The 12206-nt window shown below is 39.3% G+C and overlaps 2 protein-coding genes across 3 annotated transcripts; both read left to right on the plus strand.

Moving 5' to 3' along the window:
- The first annotated feature begins 1 nt into the window (after nt 1).
- On the plus strand, nt 2-2234 carry LOC100182144 (elongator complex protein 3). The gene is made up of 2 exons (XM_002131633.5): nt 2-1149; nt 1476-2234. The coding sequence occupies exons 1-2, from the start codon at nt 59-61 to the stop codon at nt 2029-2031; spliced, it is 1647 nt and encodes a 548-aa protein (XP_002131669.1). The 5' UTR covers nt 2-58; the 3' UTR covers nt 2032-2234.
- LOC100179812 (probable tRNA(His) guanylyltransferase) lies at nt 2038-10648 on the plus strand. Of its 2 annotated transcripts, XM_026835621.1 has the most exons (6): nt 2038-2602; nt 2891-3060; nt 3420-3505; nt 4647-4754; nt 9576-9673; nt 9781-10648. In XM_026835621.1, the coding sequence occupies exons 1-6, from the start codon at nt 2043-2045 to the stop codon at nt 10271-10273; spliced, it is 1515 nt and encodes a 504-aa protein (XP_026691422.1). In that variant the 5' UTR covers nt 2038-2042; the 3' UTR covers nt 10274-10648. The 2 variants fall into 2 exon arrangements, with proteins under 2 accessions (XP_026691422.1, XP_002131677.4); XM_002131641.5 differs by lacking the exons at nt 9576-9673; nt 9781-10648 and adding an exon at nt 5373-6755.
- Nucleotides 10649-12206: the final 1558 nt, after the last annotated feature.

Genomic DNA, 12206 nt, shown 5'->3' on the forward strand with positions numbered 1-12206 from the left:
CGAAGTGGTAGCTTTTCAACCATTAATTAGGGTTTGTGCTTTTATAATCTGTCATAAAATGGGAAAGGCAACGGAGCCAACAGCTTCCCAAGCTGAACTGCTTGCAATTTCTACTGCTGAAATTGTGCGTGTTTTAATTGATGCCCATGACTCGGGGCAAGACATTAATTTAAACAAACTGAAAGGAAGAATTTCATCGAAACATGGCTTGAAATCTCAACCAAGACTTACAGACATTATAGCGGCTGTTCCACACCAGTATAAGAAGTCACTTCTACCCAAACTGAGGGCAAAACCTGTCAGAACTGCCAGTGGGATAGCAATTGTGGCTGTTATGTGCAAACCTCATAGATGCCCACATATAAACATGACCGGTAACATTTGTGTGTATTGTCCAGGAGGTCCAGACTCTGACTTTGAGTATTCAACACAGTCTTACACAGGATATGAACCCACTTCTATGAGAGCAATACGTGCCCGTTATGACCCATTTTTACAAACCAGGCACAGAGTTGAGCAACTGAAACAGCTTGGGCATTCAGTGGATAAAGTCGAGTTTATAGTCATGGGGGGAACTTTCATGTCATTACCTGATACATATAAAGACTACTTTATAAGGAATCTGCACGATGCCCTCTCAGGCCACAGGAGTAATAATGTAGAGGAAGCTGTTAAATACAGCGAGAGAAGCCGCACAAAATGCATTGGTATAACCATCGAAACAAGGCCAGATTACTGCCTCAAAAAACACCAAAGTGAAATGTTAACATACGGGTGTACGAGACTTGAAATTGGTGTTCAAAGTGTGTACGAGGATGTAGCACGTGACACTAACAGAGGACACACAGTTCGTGCTGTATCAGAGTCATTTCAAATTGCGAAAGATTGTGGTTTCAAAGTTGTCACCCACATGATGCCAAACCTGCCTAATGTTCGCTTAGAAAGAGACATTGAACAATTTGTTGAGTTTTTCGAAAACCCAGCCTTTCGACCTGATGGTCTTAAAATATATCCAACGTTAGTAATTCGTGGAACAGGTTTGTATGAGTTGTGGAAAACTGGTCGATACCAGAGTTATCCGCCTTCTACATTGATTGATTTGGTTGCTAAGATTCTTGCTCTTGTTCCCCCATGGACAAGAATTTACAGGTAAATATTATTAAAATAATTTTTAGTTATTTATTCTTTTGAATTGGGATAATGATATTTAATATAACATGTGTGTTCCCTTTAACTAATTGGTTGCAGCAATGAGCCAATTTCTGGTAAATGAATGTAACTGTCTTATTCAAGGACATATGCATCAATGGTGGCAGCATTGGGCCCTGAACTCAGTATCCCCAGTGCTCTAACTGCTCAGTCATAACTCATAACACCGGACAAATATTACTTGTACTGGAAAGATTATAATATGATCATGACAATACATTGCTATAATGTCCATTAAAATCATGTGTATGATTCTGTTCTTGCAGAGTACAAAGAGATATCCCAATGCCACTGGTATCATCTGGAGTAGAACATGGTAACTTAAGGGAATTGGCTCTTGCAAGAATGAAAGATCTCGGCACCACATGCAGGGATGTTCGTACTAGAGAGGCCGGGATACAACAAATACATCATAAAGTGAAACCATACGAAGTTGAACTGATAAGAAGGGACTACACAGCAAATGGTGGCTGGGAAACATTTCTTTCATATGAAGACCCAGAGCAAGATATTTTAGTCGGGCTTTTGAGACTCAGAAAATGTTCACAAGAAGCTTTTCGGCCTGAATTGAAAGGCAAGGGTGCGTCCTTGGTACGCGAACTGCATGTTTATGGTAGTGTGGTTCCTGTGAGTTCTAGGGATCCTGCTAAGTTTCAACATCAAGGGTTTGGGACTTTGCTGATGGAGGAAGCAGAGCGTATCGCTCTTGAGGAACATGGATCGTCTAAACTTGTCGTTATCTCAGGAGTGGGCACGAGGAACTATTACAGGAAACTTGGTTATGAGTTGGATGGTCCATACATGTCAAAGAACTTGATATAAATTTTAATTTTATGTGCAATTGCTGTGTATGTGTAAAGCGTTTTGTAAAAAAAGTTCTGTTTTTGATTTTGGTGTCAACATTTTTTGGGGTTGTTAGTTTAAACTGTTATTGTATTTCAAGATTAGTTTGCAATCATGTTATTAACCTTATCAGTAAATCACAGTCCATTTATAGGGCTGTCATTAAAATACATTGCATGTTGTTTGCAGGGCTGGTTATGGTCAGATCTCTTTTGCGTAAATCTGGTTTATTACAAAACACTCTGAAAACACTACCATACAAACAAGTGATGACACACAGCCAGTATGATTATGTGAAGTCATTTGAAATACCAGACCCATGCCTGCCCAACTGTTGGCCCGTTGTAAGAATCGATGGCAAAAACTTTCATAAATTTTCAACGACGCATAACTTTGAAAAGCCGAATGATGATAGAGCGTTAAAGTTAATGACTGCAGCTGCTACCTCAGTAATGGACTTGTTAAATGACATTGTACTGGCATATGGGCAAAGCGATGAATACTCTTTTGTGTTTAAAAAGAAGACAAAAGCATACAACAGAAGATCAAGGTATTTTTAAGTGAAGAACAATTTTTGGTGTAAAATAAATTTAACAGTTTAGCCATCATTTAAATTGAATAAATGTAAGTAACAGGTTTTGTTTCGTTCACCCCCTGCCTACTTTTAAGATGCCATGTGTGTAACTTTATGCGTGAATCACCTGCAAAACTTATGCTTTCAATGTAATATACTGTGTGTTACTAACAAATACGGTAACTTCCCATGCTCACAAATACCCTATATACATAACTATTTATACCCTACTTCAAATTCATAATATTCCACATCTTTCACCAGCAAACTTTCTTCTGTGGTTGTCTCACAATTCTCCACATCTTATGTTTACCATTGGAAGAAATATTTTCCCGATCTTGAACTACAATATCCTCCTGCATTCGACAGTCGCTTGGTGCTTTACCCAAGTGACAAAAATTTAAGAGATTATTTAAGCTGGAGACAAGTTGACTGTAAGCTGCTTCGTAGATTTTTATTTGTTATATTAGGAACTGGAAAGTCTAGTCTGGACTCTTGTTTTTTTTACTCCTATTCACCTAGCACAGTGGTTAGCATGTCCTCCTCTAGTAAATAGTTTATGTGTTTGAAGCTCAACACTTAACAGCAACTGCTCCAACCCGGTGGTCCGTTATTGGTTGTCTAAATTATCAACAAAAAATAAGAGACTTAACTTATAACAACTGACATTGCCCTTTCATGTTAGGAAAATGAAGTGTCATACTGTCATTTATTTCTTCATCCAGTGTGCATGTGTTTTGCATTGCAGTTATACCTCTGATAAAACAAAACAAACAGGTTTTTATTCTTCCAGGCCACATAAACAACATGTACAACTATTGCTTCTGGAAGCTTGTACAGTCAGGGTTAACACATGTGGAATCTCAAGAAAGGCTCAAGGTAAAAAAAGCTTATTTTTACTTGGTTCAAACTATGATAGTTTGTGTTTTCATTAAACACTCAGTAGCTCATATAGCTCCCCTAAAAAGTTAATTAAAACTTAGCGATTTTACTATGACAAATTGTTTACTTGAATTGTGTAAATGAATTAACAGGGTATAAGTTTATAATCTTTGTGTGTGGGGCAAGGACAGTCATTATAATGTGGGTCTCGAGCCTGTAAGTGTAAACTCTGGGCTAGAAGCATACATGCAAACCACTCTGCCACATTGCCGGTTTAAAAGTTGGATGTAATTATGAGTATGAGCAACATGTTAAGTTCTACAAAGTCGAAAAAAAAGTTTTTGTTTTTTTTTGTTATGAAAAGTATGTTGTGTAATAAAACATTCCCATATGTGCTTAAAAAAGCGATTCTTGTTTTTGCCATCCAGCGGTAGGGTTTTTATTTAAAACTTTGACACTAGGTGCCAGGCAAGAGATAAAAGTTTGTCGTATGTAATAATTCATGTCAGACAGCCGATATAGGTTTGAATTTTTTCTCTTTACAGAACACACTGCTGTCTCTGTTATTGCATGCACGCGCTGGCTAAGGCATATAATCCCCCGGCAAAAAATGATCGACTGTTTCAAACCCTTCTACGGCACAAAACGCACTTTATCTCGGCGGCGCTGTGCGTTTTTGTCGGCGTTGCCAAAACAAACGTCAGCGAACCTACAGGCCTTATTTGGCGCACCGGGAACACACTTCGCTTTGTTTGGGCACACCACGTGCCATGTGCAAAGTGCGACCAGTAACCCCAGCCATGAAATTTCCAGTTGTCTGGAACCCGTACCAGCACGGCCGGGATATCATACTGACTTTGTATTTTGACAACCTTAGTCAGTTCCTGTCGTTGAGCAATCCGTTATCACACCCTTATTCACCAATTACTAACCGCTTCTAACGGTTAAGCAATAACGAGCGATTTATAAGTGTATCACCGTTCTCATTTATTTTAGGGGATGCAACAGCCCTACTTTTTACCCCACCACCTTTTATCTATAGCGTGTTATTTTGCTGTTAATTCCTTTCTTTTCGTTGTTTATGCTTTTTGCTATAGTTTTCGAAGAGATAAATAAAAATTATATTATTTTTTCGCAGGGTACTCTGTCTGGAGATAAAAACGAACTCCTGTTTTCTCAGTTTGGCATCAACTACAACAATTTGCCTCAATTGCACCGGAAAGGAACAGTGATAATACGTGATAAGGTAATGACAAGATCTTGCTGTTATTTCCTATGAAAGGTTCATTGTAAAAGCCGCTTTCGAAAGTGTTTTTTAATTTTCGGTAACCTTTCCATATTAGGTGTTCACGTATATGCGAGTAAATATAGATTCGTTCGCATTTTGCCTGCAGTAAAACTAAATTGCCTATTGTGGCCGAAACGTGTATGACGTAACCTAGCTCATATTCTGTATTGTTCGTAGCCATGACATGGGCCGCCGACCTCTTTGCTTGTGTCTGTACAGACGTCATAAAATGCTAAATACTATTTGCACAGGGGCTTGTGCGGTATCGTCACGATACGTAATTAGGCAAACTTGGTCGGTGTACCGTGTGAAACATCTCATTATTATAACATACATCATCAAAATGTTTGCTCTTATATTGCATTCACCTTGAAAAAGTTGTAAATTTTGAAATGTGCGTCACAATTTGATTACCCTGATGTTTTCGAGCAATGAGACTCAGATATCTTTTTTGATCACGTAGACGTGCGGTAGTGGGAACCGCGGCCGGATATTGAATTTCTCAATCGTAAAATCGTGAACAGAAAACTGTTTTTCGAGCTGTTTTTTTACATCGAACTTTATTGTTGTTTTTAGTCTGAAAACGGCGACTGTACGCCTGGAAAAAATGGAAAAGACAAGGTCGCTGTCGTTGCTCTTAACACTGACATAATCGGAAAGCAATTCTGGGAAGGGAGGCCGCATTTGCTCGCCGGGTGACATTTAAACAGGAAAGAACTCGACCTTGGTTAAGCGGTTTATAGATTGTGCTCACTGCTCGGAATACAACGAACAATTGTCCTAGTTGCGTGCAAACGGGAGTGGCAAGCCGGGCACGTAGTTCATCATTTTTGAACAGCAAGTAAACATACACGAAGCGAACTGCACGGGCGATGCATTACAGTCTACCGTCTTATCAATGCACCCCGTGTTGTCTTACTCTGCCTAATTGGGGCTCCTGTATAACCTAGTTTCGGCAGCCAGCGCTTTTCCTGGCTTGTGCAGCAAGTTCTCACGGTACGCACCTGCTTTAGAGTTTGTAAACATAGATAGAAAGATGACCCAACCCCACCCGCGACCCAATTGTGCCACACACGGAGCGACAATGGATTTCTACGAAGACTTCATCACAAAAGCTATTGTTTTGTAGCTTGCTGCACTTAATGGTAGCGCTGCGTACAGGACCGTGGTCACGAGTTAAGGATGGACGCTTTGATGTTATAGGATTAATTCTGCCGAAACTAGGTGTTACTATTAAAACAAGCGCTTTTATTCTTTCTCGGAAGAAACGATGCTGCACGAAATAGTAAATAACCAGAAAAGTAATGGTTTTAATGCAAGCCAAATGCAGCAACGGTAATTGAACCGAAGCGGCGATTCTTGTCCGCAACAACACAATTCACGGCTCTTCTAAAGGTAACCGAGCACCTGTGGTCTTAAATTACTCGCCTCAAAGCGACCAAAACAAGATTTTCGGTAGTGATAGACTATTTTTAGAACGTCCACTACGTTTTCGTCTTCACGATACACGATACCCCTACAAACCAGTAAGCGGGCAGTGAATGTAGTCGCGTAAAACAGCGGACAACAAAGACGCGACTTTACTGTGACCTTAGACTGAGCAGAACAGGCGAATTTCACGGTCGTTAATGTTTCTAATCCGATTCCGGTATCTCGGAAGCGAGTCTTTGTGACTCGGGTGCACGGACACAGCTCCAATTTGACTGGCGCGGTGAATCATTTAGTTGGTGGTTATCGATTCGAGTGCAGCCAAAATATACACGTCGTATTTTATCACACTTTAAGATCTCCGAAGTTAATGCTGCAGATTTACAGTTCGAACGATCACACAGCTAGTGAATCACGCATGGACTTTCCCAGTTCTATCTGTGTCACACAGCGGACCAGGGTAGCTTTGTATTACACTTATATCATTTGAAAATACAGCTTACCGGTCACAGTGATGTAACTGTTGACTCATTTGAACTTAAAGGTCATGTCCTGNTGTGCAAGTTGTCATAACTTGTCATACGATGCGGTTTTATACCAAGTTTCATGGCGGCGGAAATAAAATCCGCACGCAAAACCGTTTATATGTTACGAATACCCGTGTTAAAACGACTGCTGTCGTTGCCCTGCCATGCGAAGATAAAATTACCCGTTGATTCGTTTACGAAAAGTTGTTTATATCTTCTATGTAAAGGGGTCGGATGTTCTACATTATACGGTCTTTGATCAGTTGTTTAATGCGTGACAATACCCACAAATTTCCCGGAACCATCCATTTCGACCTTTCCATAATAAACAGGGTAGAGACGGTATCAAACCGTATAAGGAGATTATGGTAAACAGGTGAAAGGTTCACCACGCGATTTGCAAGTCTCTGCTGCGTGACTTAAAACGACTAATGATTTTTGGTGGTTTAGGTTGGTTATCATTAAAAACCGAAAATAACTCAAGAGGCGCTTACGGGTCTGCATTATCCGACCGAACATGGCTCTGTTCATAAACTAAAGACTCTACGGTTTATACAATGTTAACACGCGTATACTGAGACTGTACATCAATATAGAACATTTGTAATTGTTCTCTCGTAGACACGCAAAGTCGGCGTGTGTTTATTTCCGAAAACATTCCGCTAATCCCTTTGTCCACAAAACCGTTTCTGATCTTTAAGCAGATTGCGGAGGGTTAGGCCCACTGGAAAGATACTTAATCCAAGGTAATCAAAGACTTCTTTTAAATATGGAGGCACCGGATCACGTCCTACAGATCTAAATCCGTGTAACGATTAGTTATCAGAAAACCAAATTTTACCGATTAGCAAACGACGGACTATATTCCGCTTTCTGAGAAACGATTTCAGTAGCAGTTTGTAAAGAACATGACATTGAATTAATTCGTATTCACCACCGTAACTTCTGTCGACGATTCTTTGGACGCAAATTTTCTTGTTTGCAAACATACAGACTCTCCTTGCGCGCCTGCATCGCCACATCAATCAGTCACAGCAATAGGTTTTGTAAACACCGGTTGTCTCTAAGCATAAGGGGTCAGTGGTGACTCGGGACAGTGCCAAGAACGGAAATTGAACATTGCCAAAACAAACACAGTGTTCGTTCAAAATCAATGGCGACAATTCTAAGCACAGAGGGTCACTTATGCCTTCTATTCTACGTGAGTAAGGCGATACACCACAGACTTTGTATTTTAGCCCAAATTTTGTCTATTACAACATCTCTAATGCATCTTGGTTAAACGCAAAGAAATCAGTATGGCTGTTTAAAAATAAGCTACAGACGTGGCTCTTTTGAATCGAAGAGAAATAAATTGATACAAACAGTAGTGTGGGGGGGAGATGGGACACCTTTTCTTTATTTTTTTGTACTAATTGATATTAAACAAAGAATATTTACGGAATTATATACCCCGAGTCTTACGATTTTAAAATATCATTTTAATTGTTTAAAACACAGTAAATATGGGGTTTAGATGCTACGGTATATTCTGATTTACCCTACAGCATGCTAATAATTCTTCGAAATCATAAAAACCATCTTTGTTTTACGAAAAAAGTTGAGTTTACCACTTTTTATTAAAAAAAAAAAGATTTTATTAAAAGTTTAAAAACAAGCTTCTCGGTGAAATTATTATATAGTAGGGTTGGGGAAGATGGGACACCTTTTTATTCTGTTTTCTCGTCACATTTGGAAGTAAACAAAGAAAATTCAAAGAAATACGACTCCCATAGACCGTTGTTAATTGTTTAAAACACGATCAGGATCTTTGGATACCTCGTGCTAATGGTGTCCCATCTCCCCCTACCCTACTATAATACTAAGCACGCTTTTATGATTCACACTTTAATTTTGCTGAGTATACAACTGTAACCTCGCAACCACAGAACCAATATTGAAGTTTTTCACAACCAAATCAACAATGTAACTTTTCCCTTAACCCATGGTCGATTTGACGTCATTTTCGTAGCTATGACGTATTCGCTTTGAGAAATTGTTTGTCCGTCTTGTGACGTAGGCAGCTAAAAACAATGACCGCCCGCGTAACTCGCCGACGCCATTTTGACAGCTCCATACAAAAGAAGGCGCTGGCTTAAATAAACAAAGTTATCTTGTATGAGCGTCGACATGCCTATGGATTTGGGAAAAATGTCAATTTGTTTTGCAGGCTTAACGGACCGACAGTGTCTATTGTCACCGTTATAAATGCTGACTTGTTCTTCGCACACAGGGATCGGCAGTTGTTTCCGAGTTCCAGCACGTATTTCTTATATGCAAAAGTTCAGGAGCAGCAGACAGCAAAGTTGATATTTCTCCCAAGACCTAATAACAGACCGGCTAGTAATAAGTACTTAGCGAAATCGTCCAGATGAGCGGTTAAGAGTTCGCCACATTTGCCCACCCTCGCTCTATGCCGACAAGAGAAAGCGCTTAGAGTTTCTAATTACCTGCTGGTAGTGCTACGTCACACAGCCTATTGTAGCGATGATATAGTTGAAGCTCCAGCGTTTTTCTGACGATTTTTTCACGGCCATCGTTATATAAACGACGAGCTATAGCATGGACCTCATAACCGAATTTGTGAAGCATAGAAAAGGAAAGAAGAGAAGCAAAGCTTTAGAATAAATCATATAAAGAACTCGTGGATTATTAGGTTTTGTCCATTATTATACGGTGAGTTTTATATTCTGATATATGTAGCAATGTTTTATAACTGAAAACATGTGTTTTATTAAACTACGAGTAAATAAATATTCTGAACTCAAGTTTTTTTCTATTTCAGATGGCTTTCACTATACAGACACCTGTTTGCATTATCGTCGTATTCATTACTTTTTGTTGTCTCATGCTGCCTTCCACTACCGAATCTCGAAGCATTAGGTAAGAAACGTTTAATATAATAATGTATTTTTATAGCCAAAAAACTTCACTTTATTATTTGCGTATGTGGTTATATATAGATCGCTTAATTGGCGCTTTTTCTGCAGAAAACGACAATCAGGCCCACATAATCAAATACACCGACAGCGGCGTACTTTGGAAAACGATCTGAACCGTCTTGTGCTAATTTACAAGGCTCTTAACCTTGAAGACGATCCTCAGCCAGCATACGTACACGTACCAAGGAGCCATAGTAGGCAGAAATCCAGCAATATGAAAACCATTCTACGAAAGCTAGGGATAAATGGCCTCACCCGACCCCACCGTGACATTCGAGGGCCAATTCAAGAAGCGATTCGCCGCCGCCACGACAGTCGGGTAAATGATGACAACATAACCCAACTTACACACGTGCCCGTCGGCAATGGCCTCCAAATGAGGGTTGAAACTGTTCGCCACGAAGATCCACTGACCGATGCGAGGCAGACCGAATTGGTTCGTACCATAGTTGGCCTCTGCGGGTGGCTAAATGAGAAGTTAAAAGGTGTGGCTATCACCTGTTTCCAGCATCCTATAGAAAATGACAGACTCAGCTACTAAAGTTGTGTTTCTGTAGTTAAATTTTAACGACCCGCTTCGGTCCTCGTGCCATCCATGCTTGCCGCTTTGGTGACATTTATTCGCAGACAAAAAACGAGGATGATTTCTGAGCGATTTGCGCCGAAATGACACAAAACTGCGAACTATTCTTTAGTTGCTACACACTTATATTGTATGTCGTTTTGCACATCGCAATTCGTGTTCAATACCAAGCAACAGTTCTAGTGCCCCCCCCCCCCCCTTGTATGCTGCGTTTACATAGTTCTTTTCCAATGAGTTCCATAAACTGTTATAAATGTTTAATTTATATTTTTATATGTCTTGTTCTTGCTCTAATTGTATTCGGCGCCAATAAAAAAAAGCAAAACACTCAAATATATATTTTTGTGAAAGCGATCTTCTGAGACCACCTTGGTCAAATGGGCCAACTTTTTACAAATCAAGGAAAGTAAATTGAATAATAAGGACAAGAATAGCGTATTCGTGTGCAATAAAATGCAGCTTTATTTGTGATATCGCTGCAACAGGAAAACCAATAACGATGCACGTTTTAAAGCATTTTATATTAAATTTATGTCCATTTCATTCTAAACAATATTCTTGCAAATTGTAGAACTGCTAAATTGGTTAATTTAAATCAAAAAATTATAGTATTTTACGAAATCATTTGCCTTTAGAAAGTTTAGTTACGTAACATATCAAATATCGCTGGCGCCGCCTTATTCCGTCGACCTAATTTCTGCAGCAGCCAAGTTTCAAAACTGCCACGTATCTTATGTTGCCCATACGCGTTTCTTTGAAAGTTCCCACTCTTTTTGTCTGAGGATTTTTTGATTTTGCAGCACTGTTTGCTCGGCATTAGCAATATGCAGATCTTTTTCCTGAAAGAAAGTATTGTTCTCCGGAAACGGTTTCTCCTAAAACTAATCTCGGAGATAACGGAAATTTACCTAACGAAGTTCCTCTTCATCGTCTTAGCTTTATTTGTTGATTATTTATGCTACTCAGGGCACAAAACCGGCGCATGCGCACCGAGGTGCAACCACACCCGGAAAACCACAGCGCTTGGAAATACGGATAAAAAAGCGACGGTTAAACATTGAAGTAACATTATAAATTGAATAAAAATACAGTTTATGTTAAATTTTACACAACGTGACAATTTGCAAAACAAGAAATTATTTCATATATAGTAATGTGGGGTAAGATGGGTTTCCTTTAATATCCAAATATCCTGATCGTATTTTAAACCACTGTTTGGTCTATGGGGGTCGTGAGGATACGGTTTCATAATTCCTTGAATGTTTTTTGTTTACTAATAAATAGGACGGGAAAATAAAATGAAAATTTGTCCCATCTTCCCCCATCCTACTCTATTTTATTTTTCTCTTCGAGGAATGGCGAACACCGCTTATACAGCGAAAGACAAGACATACAGTATCATGCAGTTGAAAAATATGATCAACAGATCTCCTAATTAAAGAGGGTGTATTCAATTTGCATTAAATATTTGCTCAGATTATATAGGTTATATCGAATTCGGACAACTGCCTGTTCAAAGCTCTAAGAAAAGAGTCTTTGATTCGTCTTTGAATGAACGATTGTTTGGATTTGGCGTAAACAATATGTTTCTGCCGAAAAAACTGATCGGATTTAATTTTCCGCAAACCAGACACAGCGTCTACATTGATTGACCAATTTAGCTAAAAACTTTTGGTATATTTGTAATGTTACTTACTTTATCCTTGTGTGGCCGGTCAACGGTAGCGGTTATAATACGGACGTTTTATTTCATGCACCTCGTGACAGCTTACGAGTTACCACGTGTGTAACTGTGTTGGGCAATTGTTTTGTTATGGTTCCATTTTAATATTATGACGGACGCATTTGCATGCACCAATCGCGATTATGAGAAGTTAATTGATCTGTTATT

The sequence above is a fragment of the Ciona intestinalis genome, chromosome 8 (genome assembly GCF_000224145.3).
Source record: "Ciona intestinalis chromosome 8, KH, whole genome shotgun sequence".
In the NCBI taxonomy this organism is placed as follows: Eukaryota; Metazoa; Chordata; class Ascidiacea; order Phlebobranchia; family Cionidae; genus Ciona; species Ciona intestinalis.